At 39.2% G+C, this 21,803-nt stretch overlaps 3 protein-coding genes across 3 annotated transcripts; 1 reads left to right on the top strand and 2 right to left on the bottom strand.

The window, feature by feature from the left end:
- Positions 1-1,794: 1,794 nt before the first annotated feature.
- LOC132174262 (uncharacterized mitochondrial protein AtMg00860-like) lies at positions 1,795-2,223 on the bottom strand. Its single transcript, XM_059585947.1, has one exon. The coding sequence runs from the start codon at positions 2,221-2,223 to the stop codon at positions 1,795-1,797; it is 429 nt and encodes a 142-aa protein (XP_059441930.1).
- A 4,252-nt stretch (positions 2,224-6,475) lies between these two features.
- Positions 6,476-12,913, bottom strand: LOC132175084 (uncharacterized). The gene is made up of 3 exons (XM_059586902.1): positions 12,773-12,913; positions 7,176-8,850; positions 6,476-6,927 (listed from the first exon to the last, which is right to left on the bottom strand). The coding sequence occupies exons 2-3, from the start codon at positions 8,845-8,847 to the stop codon at positions 6,575-6,577; spliced, it is 2,025 nt and encodes a 674-aa protein (XP_059442885.1). The 5' UTR covers positions 8,848-8,850; positions 12,773-12,913; the 3' UTR covers positions 6,476-6,574.
- A 7,129-nt stretch (positions 12,914-20,042) lies between these two features.
- On the top strand, positions 20,043-21,397 carry LOC132174263 (uncharacterized). The gene is made up of 2 exons (XM_059585948.1): positions 20,043-20,335; positions 20,422-21,397. The coding sequence occupies exons 1-2, from the start codon at positions 20,043-20,045 to the stop codon at positions 21,395-21,397; spliced, it is 1,269 nt and encodes a 422-aa protein (XP_059441931.1).
- The last annotated feature ends 406 nt before the right edge of the window (positions 21,398-21,803 follow it).

A 21,803-nucleotide genomic window follows, 5' to 3' on the forward strand; every position in this document is an offset into this window, starting at 1 on the left:
TCACTTTATAACCCATGATGTTTTTTTTTTTTTTTTTTAATGTAATAATAAAATTTATTTTTTAATATAAAATGAGGACATTTTAGGAATTTCACACCCCTCCGTTAAGATTTAACAGAAAATCCTAATGGAGGGGGGTAATTGGAAAAAAAAATCAAAAGATCAATGCACCAAAGTGAGAGACTCTAAGCATTGGATGAGTGTTTGCAAAAGGCGCAACATTTTAGGGGAGCTAAGTGAAGTTACCCCCTGTTAAAACTAGTATGTTAATGACTTGGTAGACCTATTTCAAATCGGATCATTGCTTCACTTTGAAATGCCAGTGTTAAGGGAGTATCTCCGGTAGCTGTCTTGATTGTTGTTTGATAGGCCCATAATACCTCTGGTAGTTCCTCTGCCCATAGGCCTTTTGCTTTGTCAAGGCTTGCCTTTATCAGCTTGAAGATCATTTTATTTGTTGCTTCGACCTGCCCATTGGCCTAGGGATGGGCCGGTGAAGAGTAGTAGTTGTGTATGCCCAATTGTGCACACCGGTCTTTGAAGCCTGGGTTGTCAAACTGCTTGCCATTATCCGAGACTATTGATTGTGGAATACCGAATCTACAGACCACTGACCTCCACATGAAATGCTCGATCTTTTTCTCAGTTATTGTGGCTAATGCTTTCTCCTTTGCCCATTTTGTAAAATAGTCGATAGCCATTACGGCAAACTTGACTTGTCATTTTCCTAGTGGCAAAGGTCAGACTATATCCACTCCCCATTGGGCGAATGGCAGGGAGTAAATATGGAGGTGAGATCTTCTGGCAGACTTCTAGGGACGCTGGCAAATTGCTGGCACTTTTTGCATATTTTGACTATGTTGTGTGCATCTTGGCCATCATTGGCCACTAACCCTGCCTTAAGGCTTTATGCGTGAGGGGTCTTCCTCCGGAGTGGTTCCCGCATATGCCTTCATGAATTTCCCTTAAGATGTAGTCTGCTTCTCCATCGGACAAACATCGCAACAACGGATGTATAAAACTTCGTTTGTATAAAATGTCGTTTTGGATTGTATATCTGGACACTCAGCACCAAACTACTTTGGCATCCTTTGGGTCCTCCGGGAGCTCTTCATCTGTTAAATATTTCACAACAGGTTTTGCCCAATTTATATCATGTATTGACATCACATACCTGGGGACTTGGTGGTTTTCAATGGCCGGTGTTTCCGCTTCCCCTATCGTAATCATGTCCTCCTTAGGTGGCTCGGTGTTGGAAGTGGCAAGGCTTGCCAACTAGTTTGATTTAACGTTGGATTCTCTTGAGACTTGCTAAATTTGAAATTTTGCAAATGAGTCTCTTGCGTCCAGAGCCTTATGCAAATATTTCTTCATCTTCTCCCCTTTTGCTTCATATTCACCTATCATTTGCCCCACCACTAATTGGGAGTCGCTTTGTACACTTACATTGTTGGCTCTCAGTTGTTTGGCTAGGTGAAGCTCGGCTATCAGTTCAAACAATTTCATTTTCTTCTTCTTTCATCCCTTCTATGTCTTCTGTGAACTGCCCAAAGAAATCAGCTACTGCTTGCGCTTTCATCGCTATTCTAGGAGATATTCAATGTCTAATTTGCCCATTTCGACTGAACACTATACTACTCGGCCTGAAGTATTTAGCTTGTGCAGAGACTTCTTTAGCCGATGGCTAGTTAGTACCTTGATTGGATGAGCTTGGCAGTACGGTTAAAGTCGTTTGGCGGATGTTATTAGAGCAAATGCCAGTTTTTCGATGCCTGGGTATTTGACCTCCGCTCCCTACAGCACCCGACTGGTGTAGTATATTGGTTTCTGTACCTTTTGATCTTTCCTGATGAGAACGGAGCTTAGAATTGTGGTTGTGGATGCCCGATAAACATAGAGCGGTTCGCCCAGTTCAACTTTATTGAGGAGTGGGGTGTTCATCAAGTACCCCTCTGATTCTTGGAATGCTGCTTCACATTCTTCATTCCATTCAAAGGGTTTTCGCAATATCTTAAAGAACAAGAGACTCCTGTTGATTGACTGGGAGATGAATCTATTGAGTGCAGCATGGCATCTTGTGAGGCGCTGCAACTCCTTGGAGTTTCGAGGTGGCTGCATGCCGATAATGGCCCTGATCTTCTCAGGGTTTGCCTCGATGCCTCGTTGGGACACCATGAAACCCAAGAAAACCCCAAAAGCACATTTACCAAGGTTGAGTATCATGTCATATTCCTTTAATATCCCAAAAGTTTGTTCTAAATCTACTACACGGTTACTAGCATGGCAACTCTTGACTAGCATATCATCGACATAAACTTCTACATTATGACCGATTTGCTTTCAAAACATTGAATTTACTAACCTTTTTTAGGTAGTTCTGGCGTTTTTTAGTCCGAACGGCATGGTCGTGTAACAGTAAAGTCCTCTATCCGTGATGAAGGCAGTCTTCTCTTGGTCTATCGGGTCCATTTTGATTTGGTTATAGCTGGAGAAGGCATGTATCAAGTACCCCTTCTGGTTTAGATCATGAAATCAACACACATGCGCTATTTACCGTTGGACTTCTTCACCATCACCACATTGGAGATCCAGTCAGGAAAGTAAACCTTTCGGATAAACCCAGCCGCTAGTAAACCTTTCGGATAAACCCAGCCGCTAGGAGTTTGTCCACTTCTTTCGCTATCACCATGTTGCATTCAGGGGTGAAACTTCTTCTTTTATGTATCACCGGTTTGGCCAATGGGTCAACATTTAATTGGTGGGCAATTATCTCAGTGCGGATGCCTAGCATGTCGTTGTGAGTCCATACGAAGAGATCCTTGTGTTTTTTGAGAACTTGAATGAGCTTTTCCCGACATTCTCCCTTCAAGTACTACCCAATTTGTACCCGGTGGTATGGGTTGTCGTCAATCTGAACTTAGGAGAGTGCCTTTGCTGGTTCTGCCTGTTGTAGTTTTTGTTCGTTTCGCATCTCCACAGTATCGACGGTCATGGTCGTCTTGGACTGTGGGTCTTTGAGGGACGTCAGATAGCATTATCAAGCGGAGTGTTGGTCACCTCGCACCTCCCCTACCCATGCTTCCATTGGGAATTTCATTTTCAAATGGTAGTTGGAGGGGATGGCTTTCATTTTATTAAGCGACGTTCTGCCCAAAATGGCATTGTAGGCCGAAGGGCAATTTATCACCAAGAATGAAACCATTACCATGGTTTAACAGGGAGCTGTACCTGCTGTTACTGGTAGGTCAATGGTCCCAACCGGGTATACTTTGTTTCAAGCAAATCCTATCAAGGGGAAGGTTAAAGGTTGGAGTTTTCCCTGCTGAACTGCATCAGGTCATACACTGGCGCATATAATATATCTGCAGAGCTACCATTATCTATTAACACCCTGATGAATGGTATAATTAGCCAATGCTAATGTGACCACTAGTGGAAGGTTAGGTTGGAGTTTTTGGACTTTCACTAGGCGGTCCATTATATATACCTCCATGAATCGAAGTCGTCGGGTGTAGTCCTTTATCATGGCATTCGTGGGGCCAACTCCAGCAAATCCTCCTGAGATCGTCCATATTTCCCCCCATGCAGCGGCTTGTGCTTGTTGCTCCACTTGGTGGTGTTCTCATTGCCTTTCTTCCCGCCGATTGGGAGGTTGGCATTCAACAGGATGCCCATCTTGTTCCCATTCCTTTCTTTCTTTGGCCAATCTATCGATCAACCTCTTTAACTAATAGTAGTCTTCTGTGTCATGCTCCTTGTCCTGGTGGTATTCGTAGTATTTGTCAGACCTTCGCCCTCCTAGTGGTGACCGGATGGGGTTTGGTCAACGGAATCCAAGATCATTGCGTACCTGCATCAACATGTTAGTTGTTGTTGCAGGCGCACATGACTGGTGTTGGCAATGTTGGGGTGGTGCACGTGTGGGATATGCTTTCAAACGATTCTCTGCCCTATGAGCCCGTATGTCTCTTCCTGGTCGTCGGCTTTCCTTCCTTCTTTCCAGAGATTTTTCTTTCTTTGCTTGTTTAGCAAATGCTTTTATGCTTTCCTATGCATTGATAAACTCTTTGGCTTTTGCCATGAGTTCTTCCAAATGTTGTGGTGGCTCTCGGGCTACTTATGCCATAAATGGGCTATGGGGCCATATCCCTCCCAGAAGGGCTGGGAGGACCACCCTCTTGTTCGGGTTGTCAATAGTGAGTTTTTCCCCACTAAATTGAGCCATATAACTTTTTAATGACTCATTTGACTTCTATTTCATCGTTAGCAAATAGGTCGCCAACCCACGGTTCCAATGATTTCCAATAAAATGGGAAATGAAGCTCTTACCTAGTTCGGCAAAAGTTCCAATGGATTGAGGTTGCAAGCTGTTGAACCAACGTTTGGCTGCTCCTTTGAGAGTGAGCGGGAAGGCGTGATAAAGGATTGCATGAGGCTTGCAACGCCATGTGAGCCCGTTAATTCTCTAGATGATCTGCTGGGTCTTTGCTCCTGTCGTAACAGTCCAGCTACGGCAGTTTGAACTTGGCAAATTGACCTCATCTACCTTCTTAGTGAACAACAAGTCTGTCCCGTGGAAACCGTCACCGGTGGAGGTGTGAGAACCATTCAACTGTTGAGCTATATTCTCCAGCTTGGCTTGGAAAGCGTCCATCATAGCGTCTGCCGTCTCAAGTTGATTTCTGCATCTGATGAGTCTTTCTCCCTGTGATGATTCTCGAAACTTCTTTTTAGCAGCAACTCCATTGTTTCTGAGATGTGTCCAAGCTGAAATTCCAATGTCCCTAGGCGCATGTCGGTTGGCAACTGCGGCCCAAAGACAAAGGGTGTTGCTGGAGTTTCTTCGGTTTCTGTGTCGCTTGTATCGTGTTGGTTGGTGTTTTCTGGCTGGCCGGGAACGTTGGTCATGTTTAGGGGATATTCAGTTTGGCCTTGGGATCTCACAGCTACCATTCGTGACTTTGTTCTGTTTGAACTTTGGATCATTTATATGATCCTCGTTTCCTACATACGGCGCCAACTGTTGAGATAGTTGTCAACCTAGGTAGTGACTCAAATCCGAAGCTTGCTAAGAATAAAAGAAGGATCAGTGTGGCAGCCGTTCCACCTCCGATGCTTAAGTTAGAATTATGGAGAGATTAGAGAGAATAATAGAACAAAGAATAATATCAAGATAAGAGTAGAGAGATATCACTTTTTGTGCCGCAATGGGCTGCTCCTTTTATAAGGCCTGGGTATGTGAGTGTTGAGAGGACTCGTACCCGACTCCCAAACTTTATGGGTTTGTTGTTTTAGTGGATATTTCCCATAATAATCACTGGAGAGGTTGTAGGTGGTTTTAAATGTATCTGGACTTGCTTTAGTAAGATTGGGTATGTTGAGCCAATCTCACTTTCCCTTATCAAGTGGACCTACACGATTTTGTGCCTAACCGCTTGATTTCAAGGTGGAGCTGGCGGTAACTATTTGCCTCTTCTCTCTTACAGATTGTGATTACAAAGCCAGATTTCACAAGCCTTTACTGATGTGCCTTATAAGCCATGGTCTTTCATTCACAGTGGGCCTTTGTTTTGGGCTTTGTAAGGGGAGAAGTATTTTGTCTCACCAATATATATATATATTATAAATATATAAAATACGTAAATACTAAAAACTAAAAAAAAAAAAAAAACTATATTGAAACAAGTGTTACAAGAACTCAAAAGACAAGAATTACGAATGATAAATTAATGTTATTGTTGTTAATGTAAAAATATAAAAGACTTGTAACGTTCATACTCTTTCTCTATAAATAAGAGTATTTATACACAATCAAAAATATAAGAAAAAATGTAATCATGAAAAGGCTTTGATGTGTGGACGTAAATTATAGGTCAAACTACCCTAATTCTCCGAGTCTCTCTTCATTGTTCTCATTTTATCGATCGTCCCTAAATTTTAAGTTCTAATACACTAGTATAGGGGACAAGAAGCCACCCTTTGACTAAAAGAGGATGGTCAAACCACTCCAAATGGCCCTAGGTGGCCGAAACCACCCTCACAGAGCTAAGGAGTTGGTTTGCCATCACCTTTAACCATATATGGGGTGGCCCAACTATCCCATGATTATTGGGGGTGTTTGAGAAGAAAAGTAGAGAGGAAAGAGAGGACGGAGAAATGATGGAGTGGGAGAGGAGAGAAATCATAGATGCATCATGAAAAGAAAAGAAAAAATCACTTATAATTAAACGTAAATGTTAACAAAGGTCTTGGATTAAAAACAGACCATAACTCGCATCTTCATATAAAAAACATGAAAATTCGAGTCTTAAAATCTAAATGGGCCCAAATGTGTAGAGGGTACTGAATATATTTTATCTTACTTTTACTTATGTTGTAAAAAAAAAAAAAAAAAAAAAAAAAGGTCCTACCGTATGTATGCATGTATGCAGACGTGTGGCCGAAAGAGGGAGCATTACAATGTCCACTTCTGAACTAATTACAGCTCAATAATATAACTATCGAGCATGGCTTCTATATAATACAAAATTCATACAACATATATATATACTATTTTTTTACTTTCTTCACAAGTTCATGGGCTATCCCTGCATTCAAGGGGCATATCCAGCCAGGAATCATCCAAAAGTGGAGCCGAAGATTCCGCCGACTCAGTGGGCCATTCAGAAGTAACATCAATTTCATCAAATATAATGGGTTTACATTTTCCATCCCTGCTATGTGCTATGTGTAACCAAAGATTGCAGTGCACAAAAACCATATCATTGACTCTTTCCATGTCCACCCTGTTCCTTTTCTTAGTATGCATGCTCTCAAAAGTGTTCCAGTTCCATCTACACCAATGGGAGCTGCAAGGTTGGCTCAGTATCCTTATTGCAGCTCTCTGGAGTGTGGGGATCTCATACCCATATCCTGCCCACCAGTCACCTAACAATGCATGACAGCCAATTAGACGTTAATTTATTTTTCATTATATCTCCGTACAGTGATGGATGAATTCACTATTAAATTTGCAAAACCAACATATGGGGGTCCTACAAATCTAATAGTAAATTTGCAAAAAAGATGGTTAGGAAAATGACGCATAATATAACTCGTAAAGTAAAAGAACAGACAAATCAATCAGTTCCCCTTATAACAATGAAATTTTGATAGTAATTGCTGCTTACACATACCTGGGGCGTTCACTGTCCTTCCCATGATTGCAAAATCAGTCCCAAGGGCACCTTGGGCGTTGATGTATACAGGATGTTCTTTGGTGATTTCCATTTTCTCTTTATCTGTTGTAGCCATCTTTAACATGGCTTCTTGAAACCCATTTCTCATCCTCAAATCAATCTTAAAGCTTGGATTGTAAAAAATGGAAGGATTAAGGAAGGCTGCTGCAGAATGTAAGGAGGAATGAAGCTGCATATTCCATCTCCGATCAATTATATCCCAATACGGCATGTAACTCTCTTCAATGCCCTTATAATATGTCTTGATTGCAACCTTTGCCCTCTCTATTGCTTCAAACATATAGCCCATAGCAGGCATGTCCCCATCAACAATCCGTAAGATTTTAACTAGTGGCTCAGAAACACTTACAGCTTCATGAGCATACTTCCAAAATCTATCTAAATACAACAAGGACTTCATAGCTTGTGCATCGGGACGTTTACTGTAAATGGAGGACAACCACTCTGCATGTGAAAACATGTGCTTCAAATTGTCTCCCTGAATCACAATGGACCTCAAGGAGAGGAAATTTGTCACAAATCTAGCGATTCTTGGCCTGATCAAGTCCCTTCCACAGGTGAATTTTCGCATCATATTCAAAGTCCACGCATTACTATAAATGTACCTTGTGATGCTCTTTGCCTCCTCCAACACTGTAGCCACCCACTCTTGTTTACCAATATCTTCTAACATCTTATTAATACAATAAGAAGCACAAGGAGACCAAAACAATGAACTGTACTTGGACATAAGAAGTCTACCCGCAAAAACATAACTGGCTGAGGTATCTGTTATAACTTGAACAACATTTTCCACACCAACTTCTGAAATAACAGACTCGAGCAACTCAAACAAGTGAGTTGCATCATCTTCATGGCCTGATATGTCAACCGACTTCAAAAATAGTGTCCCCTTTGGGCATGTAACTGAAAATACTACAATTGATTTGCTCCTACCATCAGACCAACTATCACACAAAATTGTGCAACCTGTTTCTTTCCACTCATCTCTATATTTCTTGTAACAATCATGTATATCACCTTTCACTCTGTCCAAAAGAGTAGATCTCAATTTTTCATAACTTGGGGCTTTGTAGCCCACTCCATACTCCGCAATAGCATTTACCATTTCCTGATAATACATGGATTTAGCAGCACTGAAAGGAATAGAATTGTGAAAGAAAAAAACAGCAACTTTTTTATCTGCATCATCCTGTTTTTGCTTTTGAGCATCATCTACTGCTGGCTGTCCACTTGGTGAATGGCGTGGAAATAACAAAGACGGACAGGTGCTTCCATTCTGTCCACTAGATCCATGGTTAGGCTGGAAGCCACCACTAGCTGAAGAGCTATTTTGTTGACCATTAGCTGCTGCTGCCCGATCAACTTTTGTTTTCTTGGGAGTTTTCTGTTTCTTGGGAGTACTTAAAATACTTTGGATATGGTCGCGCACATCAGCTGGGACATCAGCACAGGGGATTATATCTTTGTTTTTTATTTGAGCCAAGTGAAATTTCATCCTGTATACCCCTCCACTGAATTCCCGTTGACAATAATTACACCTAACCTTCTGTCTGGTTGCATCAACAAGGACACAGTGTTCCCAACAGGCATCTCTTCCTCGAACCATTATCTTTAAAAAGTAAGAAATTCAGTCAGATTATTATTATTATTATTATTATTATTATTATTATTTGATTTTCCAATGAATGCATACAAACAGACACATACACAAACATATGTTTCAAGAAGAGTATATCAATATAGCACTTAAGAAACTTGCACACTTTTAAGACTAGCAAAGAGCCAGATCATAACATATGGAAATAAAAGCAAGAAAAAGAAGCAGATTTAGGAAAAAAATAATCTTAAGATAAGAAACAATTAGCTTTCAACCAATTTTTTTTTTTTGTCAAAAACAATTAAGATATGTGGAAAATAACATCCATAAGATAAATACGTGAGCAGGTTCTAATAGTTGCATTTACGTTCCTGCAACGAGTATAAACAGCAACATACAGGACATAGCTATGTCAAAAGTATCCCAAGGACAATGTCTTGCTGACTAGTCTACCTTGCAAGCAAGCCATCAAACTCAATCTCGCACTACGTCAATCATTATTCATTATGTTCAGGGTAATTGTCTCATGCCTCCCTAAAATTGTAATTTTGACAATTAAGGATTTGAGTTTTAGCCGTGCGAGAAATAGATCCTTCCATCAAGTTTTTAATGGTAGAAGTGTCGGTTGGCATATTATCCACATAAGACCAATGAAATTGTGTCACATGTATTAAAAGTCATGTCATCATGCCACGTATGCCCATAAATGAAAAAATGCAAAAAAGATAACAGAAAAAAAAAAATGCTGGGAAAAAGACTCCACCCCCGCAGCTTGTTCTAACATATCAGCTCATTAATCAATAGGAATTGATTTTGAAAAATCTTTTAGCCTGAACGCAATCTCTGCAGCTTTTAGAGTGTCCATACTATAGTAACCAAAAAGAACAAGATCATAATCCTTCCTTGCATCACAACCTGAAAGATCTGATCTCTTCCCTTACATTTTAATCATTACAGTATGCCTTACAAGGTCTGAAGCAAGCATCCCAGCATGCTTAGTGAATTACAGTATGCATTTCTTATCCTAAGGTTTCACTAGCTCAGATAAACCTTATCTCTTCAACCATCATACTTCTAGTGAAATATCTTGCCCTCTCTTCATCAGAACGATGTACTATTTATCAAAAGTTAACACTAAAATATCTTTTCTCTTTAAGAAGCAACAGAAGAAGAAATTTGCATGCAATGCCCAAGACTTTGATATTGTTTTCATGGAAAAGAAGTCTAGTCCCTTCCAATTGGCACACATTAAACTTAAAGAACATAAATGCATATAACCTGTTAAAAATGACCCCCATATAGTAGTATAGAAATACTTTTAACAATGATACAAGTTATATTGTAGTTATTGAGTGACCACTTCTTGGTGACTAGGCATACTTAGTTAACTTGAATTCTTCACAATAACAATTGATCTAACATAATGCATAAATTTGATGGTCTGCATTCCAATACGAGCTGTAAACTCTTTACAACTTAAAAGTTCCTTTTATAAGCTGTAAAGACATTTCGTTAGGTCTAGTGTTGGCAAATTTAGTGTCCAAACTAGTTTGGTTGTAAGTCTAGGTAGACTTGTTACATAGGTACTTCAATTGGTGTTCAAAGACTTGGATAAAATTTGAGGAACAGAAGCTGCCGGTTCACAATCATATCGAATGATGAAAGTTTTCAAGTTTTAAAATGACTATCTGAGAAGTCCGATCGTAAGTTTGTTTGATAGCCGTTCGAACACGTTCTTCAAGTAATGCAAGAACTGAGATCCGAGAGATTTGATCGCAATTCCAATTGGAAGAATTTTTATTTTTTATTTTTATAATAAGTAATCGAAATATTATTAAAAGCATAAAGTGCTCCCAGGTACACATGAAGTATACATGAAAAAATACATAGCTAGAAGGAGAAAAAAGAACAATGAAATCATAGTAACTAATCACCAAAGAAAAAACAAAAGTCGATGTCCTAAGATACAGAGTATAGAAAAATAACGATTTAATCTACTCCAAAGTCCTTTCATGGTTCTTGAAACTCCTGTTATTCATTTTTCTCCATAGACACCACAAAAGGCACGAAGGCACCATCTTCCACACAGCAGCACTCCGAGCGCTACCGGTTGTCCATCAACACGCACATAAGTCGACTACACATCTATGCATAACTCAGGACCACCCAAATCAACTGAAGAAAACATCCTATTGGGCAACCTCACAATGGAGAAGACGATTGTCTACGTACTCCCCATTCCTTTTACACACACAGTACCTATCAACCACGATGACATGATGTTTCCTTAGATTGTCCGCGATAAGGATCTTTCCTAGAGACGCCAACCAAGAAAAAATGGCCGCTCTCAAAGGAACCTTAATCAGCCACACACTCTTTCCAAGGGAAGAGAAAGCAATCATTGCAATCCAAGACATTGTAGAAGGACCTAACAACGACCAAACCTCTTTTGGAGAGGATACACCAAAGCTTCTTTTAACCTTCTTGTCTCACAAGGCAAAGACATCCACCTTTCAATCACCTTCCCGATTGCAAAATGTTGAAACTAAGGTCTTCAAGGTTTTGAAATCCAAGATCTCGAGAGGTTCAATCCCAATTCTGATCGAAGATAGTTTGAACGGTGGTGTTTCACAAAGAGCCACGAAGACATCTGATCTCAAGCCGTTCAAAGAAGGGTCGATCGCTTAGGTTTTCAAGCTAGATTTGAGACACCTAATCACAACATCATTCAAACGGCCGCTAGCGATAAAACTGTGAAACCCTAGCATGCATTCAAACACATCATTAACCCGGTCGAATGTTGTAGCCTCAAACAATGTATTTTCTAAACCAACTTGTACCTTAAAGTTCAGTTTTTCGAGAGTCTATATAAGCGTCATAAGCCATGATTTTCAAGAGACCTTGAGGCCATTATTTTGAGTTCTTGGAGAGAGCTCTCATGTCCCTATACCTTCATTATCAAACCTTTCCTAGACTTTGTTAAACCACACAAACAAATCAAACCTTCCGCTACCGGAATTCCGAGTTGAAAAGAAAGATTGATAGAAGATTGGCCTGAATTCTAGGACTACTATGGTAGAAAACAAATGGGTCGTTTGTTGGGTACAATTCAGGTATTATTCAATTTCACAGTGGTTTTACTTTTAAAGAGTTCTTTAAAATATTTCCACTTAGTCACCAAATTCCTGTTCATGGTATTGTATGCTTTGTTGGTATTTGGTGATCTTGTATGTGATTGATATTATAAAATTGCTGGTAATTATTGTGATTGTCAAGAAAATATCTATCCACCCCCTCTAGGTGTTATTTGGGTTTGTTGGGTGAATTTCACATTTCTTGAAACTTCAAAAGTGTATCTTCTCCTCTAGTCCTGAACTCCATAAATTATAGCAGATGCTGGAGTATCCCTTCACACATTGGTCCATCACAATCGGTATATCATCTTGGACTCATATTCCATGATCTGCATAACTTACAACGCCAAATGGACTTAGGTAGTCAGAGGTTCCACCCAACAAAATGGGTTCCTCTTTCTATTTATTTTGGGTTGGTTTTCTTTATTGTCTTCCCTTATAAGTTCCTTTGTATATTATATGCTACCCATTATGGCATAATAACTCCAACGGTTAACTCCAAGTTACTACCTTTTCTTTAATACAAAGGAATTATATATTTTTTTTTTCTAAATAATTCACATATTTAGTACTTGATTGACATACTATTGTGCATTCAAGTAAACATCACTTAATAAATAAGCTTCATAGCCAAATATATAAATCATCAACAGGTTAACATCCCCTAATTAATAGGAAATAAATAAGAAAATGAGACACTATCACAATTAATAAGCTCAAAAAAAAGCTCAATAAAATTAGACCAAAAAAAAAAAAAAAAATTATATCTTGTGCATGAAATTACTGGAGAGAGAAGCTACCTGGGTTGAAAGGGATCCGAGGAAGAAGAAGTTGTTCTCGTCGGGAGATGAGATTGACGAGAGAAAAATTGGGATCGGCGATTTGGAGGGCAGGTAAGGATCCGAGGAAATGGAAAACCACGGCGATAAATTAATGGTCCTCGCCAGCCTCTCTTCCGAGGAGGCGTAGAAATCGTCTACTTCGTCACGTGACCTGGTCCACGTGTGGTTTTCAGTTTCTGACAACAAGCGTTTATTTATTTATTTTTATTTTTAGTTTTTAACATTTTTTTAACACAATGAATTCTCGCAAATTTCTTACCAAAAAAAAAAAATCCTCTCAAATTATAGACATTCTATAGATTCTAATTGATAAAAATAATTTTTCATCTTATTTTTTATTTATTTTTTTATTGTGAACGGATAAATTTATTATTAAAATTGTGTTGAGGTTACATAAGTTTACAAATTTAGTGATGAATTCATTATATTTACAAAAATAAAAAAAAATAAAAGTTAAAAAATAATTGAGAAAATAATGTGTAACATATTTTCATGAAACAATGCCTTCATGAAATATCATTTTTTTTTTTTTCCTATTTCTGGGCTTTTGATTTTTTCTCTTTCATTTTTAAAATGTTTCGTACATATAAATTGCAATGCATATTATTGTTACAAGACATATTCCATGAGATCACCCGGTGTGCACACAGAGGAAAAAGATTGGGAAAAAAATAACGTGAAGCTTAATTTACTTCTAAATGCATCCCCGTTTATTCGTTCTTTTTTTTTTTTTTCAATGTGCTAAGAAAAATGTCAACTGATACTGGACAGCTAAATGGCACAAAACATTTTATGCCTAATAATTGTTTTGTCACATGTTTCCTCTTCTGATACGTGGAGATATCATGCTTGTTCGAATGAGATATATTTGTTTAAATGAGGCTGTGTTTTTTTCTCACATATGAAAGGTTCTATTTAGTTGAAACTACGCCTGCAAACGAGTAGACCGGCTCGTGAACCCGCTCAATATCCGTTTAATTAAACTCAATTTGAAATCGAGTTCGACACAATTTAAGCTTACTCGTTACTGTATAAGTCTGCTCGATTAACAAATGATACAAATCCGGTTCACCCGACTAAACTCGACAAAGGGCTCGTGAGCTCAACCCGATTAAGGCTTGACTCACCTAACAAGCTCGATTCATTTGGGGCTTGTGAGCTCGACCCGTATAACGATCAAATAGCCCGACTCACCCGGCTTGTTAGCTTGACTAGTTTAACGCTCAATTAGCCCGGCTCGCCCGACTCAATTAGGGCTCATGAACCCAACCCGTTCAACACTCGACCCACCCGACTCATTTATGGCTCGTTAGCTCGGCTCGAAATTTGCTCAAACCGACTTGTTTATGGCTCGTTATCAATTTATTATATTCGATACTTCATTACTTCTTATTTATTTATTTGATAGATAATACCATATAATTATCATATGATCTATGTATTATCATTAGATATATTACGAAGTGATTCACATGATCTCACATTAAGCTATTAGTATAATAATATTAAAAATTAAAATCAATAATGTGTTTATTTATACTTTAGAATCATAATTTAAATATAATCATAAGTATTAACAATTTTTAATATTTATCATTCAAAATTAATAATTTACTAACTTAGTGTATATTAGTATAATAGTATTACATAATCACGTGCTAATCTCAAATTTAGTAATTAGATTCTAAGAATCTAAGCAATTAAAAAACATAGATTCTAACTTCTAAGAATCTAAGCATTTTTTCCATCCCCAAAATCCAATCCTAGTTATTTTTCAAGTATTTTTTCATGAATCCCTAGTATTTTTCAGTAGGTCGATTTCTTTTTATTTGGATTTCAGTTTATTTGATAGATAAATATGGTAGATTTGTTTTTGGGTGTTCGAATGACATAGAGATAAACAAGAGAGAGAATAACTTATATAGGAGATTGCACAAAAGTCACATTTTGTGTCACTAATAAGGAGTTGACACATCAGCCAATTTCATTAAACTTATATTTAAAACAAAAACTCAACCACACCAGATTATACTATAATAAAATAAATAAAAAAAAGAATTGAAGTGGCCACCCCTCCTCCACTTTGGGTGGCCGGCCAGCCACCCCCAGGCCATGGGGGTGGCTGGCCACCATCCCATGGCCTATGGGGTGGCCGGCAAGCCAGCCCAGGCCATGGGAGTGGCCGCATGGCCACCTCAAATGGGGGAGGGGTGGCTGCCTTCAAATTTTTTTTTTAAAAAAAAAAAAAAAAAAATTAATTTTTATTTATAATATGGTGTGGTTAGGCTTTTTTAAAAAAAAACTTAAGTTTGATAAATTTAGCTTATGTGTCACCTCCTTATTGGTAGCACAAAACTCACATTTTGTGCAACCTCCCTATATAAATTATTCTCAACAAGAGAAGATGTAGATCGATGGATCCGTTTTCTTAGTCCTCGCAACACAGTTGCCCTGTCCACATACTCTGCAACACAGGAAAGTTTCTTAGTCTGTGTGTCTCTGTTACTTCGTGTCTCTCCGGACAGGTATTCATCTATAATTCTTATTTTAATTTGATCTATTGACTGAATGGTTATGATTTCTTTGGGTGTTCTGATTCTTTGTTGTTGTTGCTTGGATTTGACTGTTGGCGGTTGCTTGGGTGAGTGTTGGATTTGACTGTCATTCTGTATCTGGGACAGGGGTTTTCCTGTTTGGTTGAAGTATGTTCCTGGTATCATCTTCAGAACAGACAGTGGACCTTTCAAGGTTTTTCTTCCTCTAATTTCCTTTGTTTCATGAATATTGAGGTGTCATGTGATCTTTCAATATGAAAGGAAAAATGGAAGAAAGTAATAATTATAATGCTGATGTTGGTTTAATAGTTACACTATCAATGTTTTGTCTGGAAGGTGGCTATGCAAGGGTTCACCAAGATTGTCCAGATAATGAAGAATGAAAGACTATTTGCATCACAAGGCGATGATAATCTGGATGATGATGAAGGACTTTTTCTTAGCAAAGTAAATGTAAACTAATGTAAATTTGTGATCTAATATTTTATATATTTTTTTATTATTAATTACTTTTGGGCTCCTTCAATATGGGCTCCTTTTGTAATAATTTGGCCCAATTTGTGGTATATAGCAAATTTTGATGCCAAAATGGCCCTAAAAAGAAAAATAAAATAAAATAAAAAAGTAAAAGTTGAAAGTGAGCCCAAAAAAATGCTAATTCTCAAAATCAGCAAAAAAAAGGCCCAAAAAAGCAAAAAAAGCGGTTAGTGGATGTTGGATGCGCTTAACTGCTAGTCGGGCGGTTAACTGCCTAGCGGTTAGCGAAGGTGGTTAATAAATTTTACTAACCGCTTAGGCAATTGCGGCTAACCACTAACTGCAACCGCATTTTCACCCTTAATCTAAACAATTAGAAAGTCAGTCAACAATGTGCTCTTAATCAATGTATGTTACTCTTTAGTCTTAAGGGTGTGACAATTGACATTATATACATAATACAATAATACAAACTTAAATGTTATATTAATTAATTGTATACAATTTTTCTCAAGACGTAGCTCAATCAGTTGGGACCACTCCTAATGAAGCGGGAGTCACTAGTTCGAATCTCTCTCCCTCCTCTTGTGCGAACATGTCAAAAAAAAAAAAAAAGTTAATTGTATAAAATTATATTTTAACTTAGTGTTATACTTATAAATTAAAAAATTATAATATATATTTATATTATATATAATATATGATATACTTAACGTTAACAAATAACTAGTATAAAAATTTTCTTTTAAGTTTATACTTAATATAAATTATACTTAATATAAATTATCTTTTAAGTTTTAAATTTTTAATAGTGGACTTGGTAGTTTTTATATTATGACTAGCACGCACATCATTTGATCAAAATCATCGGTTAGGAATAATTCGAATGAATGATCAAACTATGAAATTTAATTTGGACGGTCAAAATCATTTATTGGTTAAATGGATCCGAGCTCATCTTTGATTACACATGTAGCAGACTAAAATGAAAAAGGGGTTGTGCGTTTGAAAAACGCTTCAGCTTTAGACTTTCGAGTTTTGAGGTAACAATAATAAAATGGTTAAATACTAAATACCTCCGGAGTTTCATTATTTTTTTTTTTCTTTTCTTAGGGTTTGATTTTTATCATTTTTTTTTCTTAGGGTTTGATTTTTATCACAGGAGGTCCTTGTGGTTTTGATAATAGACTAAACTAGTACTTCTCTCAGTTAACTGTTAGTTGACTTAACGAAAATCCACGTAAACCAATCAAATGTTGACACGTGACACTTATTATTTTTTTCTTAAAATAAAAAAATAAAAAAAAATTGGGGGTGGCTCTTGCCCATTTGGGAGTGGCTCGGTCACCCCCTTTGGCCATGGGGGTGGCTAGGCCACCCCTATTTGACAGGATTGGGGTGGCACGACCACCCCCTTGGTGCTTAAGGGGGTGGCTTCGGCCACCTCCAGTGGGTATTGGGGTTGGCTCGGCCTCTCCCTTGGAGCCTAGGGGGTGGCAGAAACCACCCCCAATGGTGGTTGGGGGTAGTTTCAGCCACCCCCATCTGGCTAGATGGGGGTGGTTTCGTCGGCCACCCCCATGGAGCCTAGGGGGTGGCCGAAACCACCACCAATGGTGGGGGTGGCCATGGCCAAGAGCCACCCCCAATTTTTTTTTTTTTTTTTTTTTTTTAAAGTAAGTGTCACTTGTCAATATTTGATTGGTCAACGTGATTGTCGTTAAGTTAACTAATGGTTAACTGACAAAAGGATTAATTTGGTCTATTATTAAAATCACATGGACCTCCTGTAATAAAAATCAAATTATAAGAAAAAAAATAAAAATAAAGCAATAAAAACCCAAAGAGATATTTAGTATTTAACCCATTATAAAATTAGTAAAACTTCTTAACTGCCCGATTAAAAATAGTAAAAATTGTATCTGCTGTATTAAATGATGGATTACAGCTATAAGGCATGACAGAGTGAGTGTTATATAGTGTTTTTCATGTTTACATGAGCTCTTGAATCAAACGGTCTAAATTGAATTAAAAAATGCTAAATCGTTATCAACGCTCAAGATCATGGAATGAAGTACAGCGCACGAATGACGATGAAAGTGGCTAGCGCGAGTTTGAAAAAAAAAAGGTTCATCTTTTGAGGCCAAGGTTGTAACTTGTAAACTTGGTAAATTTTTTCAGCCATCTGATTTAAATGAGAAAACATTGTAGCCGTTAGATTTAATGATGGAGTATAGCTGTAAAGCATAACCGGTGTGAGTGAAATCTGGTGCTTCTCAAGTCTCCATGAGCTTACTAATCCAATGGAATGTATTGAATCAAAAAAAGCTAAATCATAACTAACAGTCAAGATCATTTCATTTGTAGAAATGGCATAGAGTTCAGCAAGTGACGCACGTGGAGGAAAGATTTTTTGAAATCTTGGTTTTTACGCTTGCACAGTCACCAAGTCTGATGACAGACTATTCATTTAGCATTTTCCATGTTAGTTTTCAGCCGTTCAAAAAAGTTGATCAAATTGTAGCCATAGGATGTGCGTTAGTTTGCAACGCGTTAGAGAAAGTAAGGGGATATGGTGTTTCGCATGACTCTATGAGCGTGCACGTGAGATTTCATTTAACAACTGAGATTAAATCATCATTTATATAGATTTAATCTCTACTCACCCATAACAGATATTTTATGTATAAATGGGTGTATGGGACAACTTTTATGACAAAAAAAAAATCTGCTATGTTATCTCGAAATGGACCAAATCTAACCGTTTATTTATTAAATAGAAATGAAAAAACAAAATCAAACGGTGAATGTAAAATCTCCCAACGCTCGAGATTAGCAAAATTCTCATCTTTTACTGAGAAGTGAATGCGAAGCAGGTGACTGGCGAGCATTGATTGTTGAGTTGCCAAGAGTTGAAGGCATGGTTGAAGGAGTAAATGATCCCATTCACTGCATCGCCCTCCCTCCCAACTACCTGTTGGATCATAGAATAAATCATTAAGTACTCAGTAATCTTTGGGTCCAGCCTAATCATGGAAAAGCCTAAGCCCAGAATGGATTCGGGCAACCAAGTCCGAGACCTACATATCTGAGACCCTCATGACCGAGACTCATGGGATCCGAGACCCTTAAGCCGAGACCCATGGGATCCAAGACTAACTCAGGACACACAGGTCTCAGCCACAAGGATAACTCGAATATCTTAAAAGATACAACTGTTAATGGATAACTGATCATGTTTATTCAAAAGCTGCCATATCTATCTAAAATGCAAATCAAATATATTATCCAACAATCATTTACAAATGTTCAAATCAAGTGACACACGCAACCACCAAATCCTATGATCTTGATCCCCTAAGATCTCGGTGAGGATGATCGCCCAAATCCCTTGTCAATAACTGCATCGCATAAACTCAAGGAAGAGTGGTTCGTTGGTGAAGGGACTTCCACTACTTCATGCCTATAAAAGATAGATGATCTCTTCATATTAAGGTAAGCGCAATTTTGGCTTTTACTTCTGGCTTTGTTGCTTATACCCTCTCTCATTCTGACTTAGGCATCGGAGTGTCTCCGCCGGCTCACCTCCGGTCTCTTCAATCCTTCTCTCCTTCTTTGTTGTGTAGTCAAACCACTTGCGTGTTAGTCAACTCAGACTCGGCAGGCATGCCACGTCACCAATAGGAAAACTGTGCTTCAACAGTTTGGCGCCGTCTGTGGGAACTCGATTTTCATCAGTTCTTACTGTCCATTAATCCAATATGGTTACTACTCGTTCTACTACAGGAGCTTCCAACGCACCAGCACCATCCAACCTAGCTGAGTTTATGAAGCAGATGATTGAGTCTATGAAGGCCCTGAAGAAGTAGAATGAAGACCTGGCCATGAGGCTCACGACTGCTAAAGGCCACAATAGCCGGAGGGAACAAGAGCGCGAGGAAAGGCGGGCAAAGAAGCGTGAAGAAAGGCGTGAGAAGGAAAGGCATGCAGAGATCTGCAAGGGAAAGTAGAATGCAGATTCGCATCGTGAAGAAGATGCGAGTTCAGTTCAAGCCAGCCATCATACGACTGTCCAGAATGAGGAACATCGCGAGCAGGAGAACTCGAAGAGGTCTCAGCATACTAGGCCTCGACCGGAGCAACCTCGCCGAAACGACCACCATAATGGGCGGAATGAGGGCCAGATGAGTGCTGACATGGAAGACCTTAAAAAGAAGTACGAAGAGCTAACTTGCAAGTTGGCTGCCAAAGAGGAGAAAAGCCCTGCTAGAGAGCTTATGGACAACACTGACTTGCCCTTCATCGATCGAGTATTGGGTTTCCCCTTGCCTGACAACTTCAAGATGCCTCGTGTCAAGGAGTTTGACGGTAACAGTGACCCTTCTGAACATATGGAAAGCATTCGCGCTCATTTTTCCCTTCACATATTTTCGGATGAAATCGCATGCAGAATCTTTCCCCTCACTTTGGAAGGAGTTGCCAAGGATTGGTTTGCCAGATTGCCGCCAAATCGGTGGATAATTTCAAAGAACTTGGGTGCCTCTTCTTAAGCCAATTCCTGGCAACCCGAAAAAGGAAGAAGCACTCAGCTTGTTCACTATCCCTTCGTCAGGGAAAGGAAGAGAGCTTGAAGGATTTCATGCTCAGGTTTAATAAAGAGAAGCTGTTGGTGGAGAACCCAAGTGATCAAACGGTACTTTCTGTATTATGGCATAGAGTCAGGCCAAATGGGCCTCTGATGGCTGAAGTGTCAAAGAGTTCGACCGAGATAACTCATCGCCAATTTATTAGTAAGATGGAGGAGTACATCAATCAGGAGGAAATGATTAAGGCTTTAATGAAAGGTCAGGAGGAAGAAGACCGAGAAAAGGAGGACATCAAGAAGGAGATACCTGCAACGTCCACTCCGAAAGAAGGGAAATTCCAAAAGAAAGTGGTGAAGAAGACTGTGCCATCCTTCCCGAAGATAGAGCCCCGGCGACGTGAAGATCGAAGGTTCACACCCTTGAATGTTAGGGTCAATGAAGTGTTTATAGAGATTAGAAGGGACCTAGCTTTTAGGTGGCCGAGTAAGTTGCGGGGTGATCCGAGGAAGCGAGATCGAACAAAGTTCTGTGAGTATCATAATGATCATGGGCATTTGGCGGAAGATTGTATAACCCTGTGGCAGGGGATCGAAACCTTCATTAGAAATGGAAGGCTGGTGAGATTCCTTGCAGGAGAGAGGAATCGAGATGCGGTTCACCAACAGCCCCTTCTGTTGGATGCAAACCTAGATGCAGGAGGACGAGAGCCGAGACGTGATTGGGAAGATGGTCCGAGAGAGGATCCGAGAGCCCCTCGGGAGCAAGGAGTGGTAGGCGAAATCCACACTATTTCCCGAGGAATAGCTGGTGAAGGACAATCCAACTCAGCCAGAAAGGCTTATGCGAGAAAAACGCAGACTGAAGAGGTCCTTACAGTGCAAAGACCTTCTAAGGTTGCAAGGAAGGATTCAATGACTCTTTCTTTCTCTGAAGAAGATGCTAGGGGAGGTAATGCAGCCACATGACAATCCACTAGTAGTAACAGTGACAATGGCCAACCCATCGAATTTTGGTGGACAATGGAAGTTCGGCCGATGTCCTGTATTGGCCGATCTTTAAGCAAATGGGTATCGATCGCGATAGGATCAAACCATTTAGTTCTCCCCTGGTCGGATTGGCAGGGGAGCAAGTCCAGCCGATTGGCCTTATTTCACTACCTGTAACAGCGGGGACGACACCCAAGCAGAAGACTGTAATGGTAGACTTCTTGGTCATTGACCGACCTAGTGCCTACAATGCCATCATAGGTCGTCCTGCTTTGAATAAGTTGAAGGCCTTAACCTCAACGTACCACTTGATGATGAAGTTCTCAACGGAGGAAGGAGTCAGAGAAGTAAGGGGGGATCAAACTCAGGCGAGAAGATGTTACAA

The sequence above is a fragment of the Corylus avellana genome, chromosome ca3 (assembly GCF_901000735.1).
Source record: "Corylus avellana chromosome ca3, CavTom2PMs-1.0".
Taxonomy (NCBI): Eukaryota; Viridiplantae; Streptophyta; class Magnoliopsida; order Fagales; family Betulaceae; genus Corylus; species Corylus avellana.

What these genes read in the sequence shown, in the direction of transcription:
- LOC132174262 (XM_059585947.1), bottom strand. Translation starts at nt 2,223, where the DNA reads ATGATACTCAACCTTGGTAAATGTGCTTTTGGGGTTTTCTTGGGTTTC.
- LOC132175084 (XM_059586902.1), bottom strand. Translation starts at nt 8,847, where the DNA reads ATGGTTCGAGGAAGAGATGCCTGTTGGGAACACTGTGTCCTTGTTGAT. An exon ending in AAGGACAGTGAACGCCCCAG is followed by an intron (nt 6,928 to 7,175) that starts GTATGTGTAAGC and finishes ATGCATTGTTAG; the next exon opens with GTGACTGGTGGGCAGGATAT.
- LOC132174263 (XM_059585948.1), top strand. Translation starts at nt 20,043, where the DNA reads ATGGAAGACCTTAAAAAGAAGTACGAAGAGCTAACTTGCAAGTTGGCT. An exon ending in GAAGGAGTTGCCAAGGATTG is followed by an intron (nt 20,336 to 20,421) that starts GTTTGCCAGATT and finishes AACCCGAAAAAG; the next exon opens with GAAGAAGCACTCAGCTTGTT.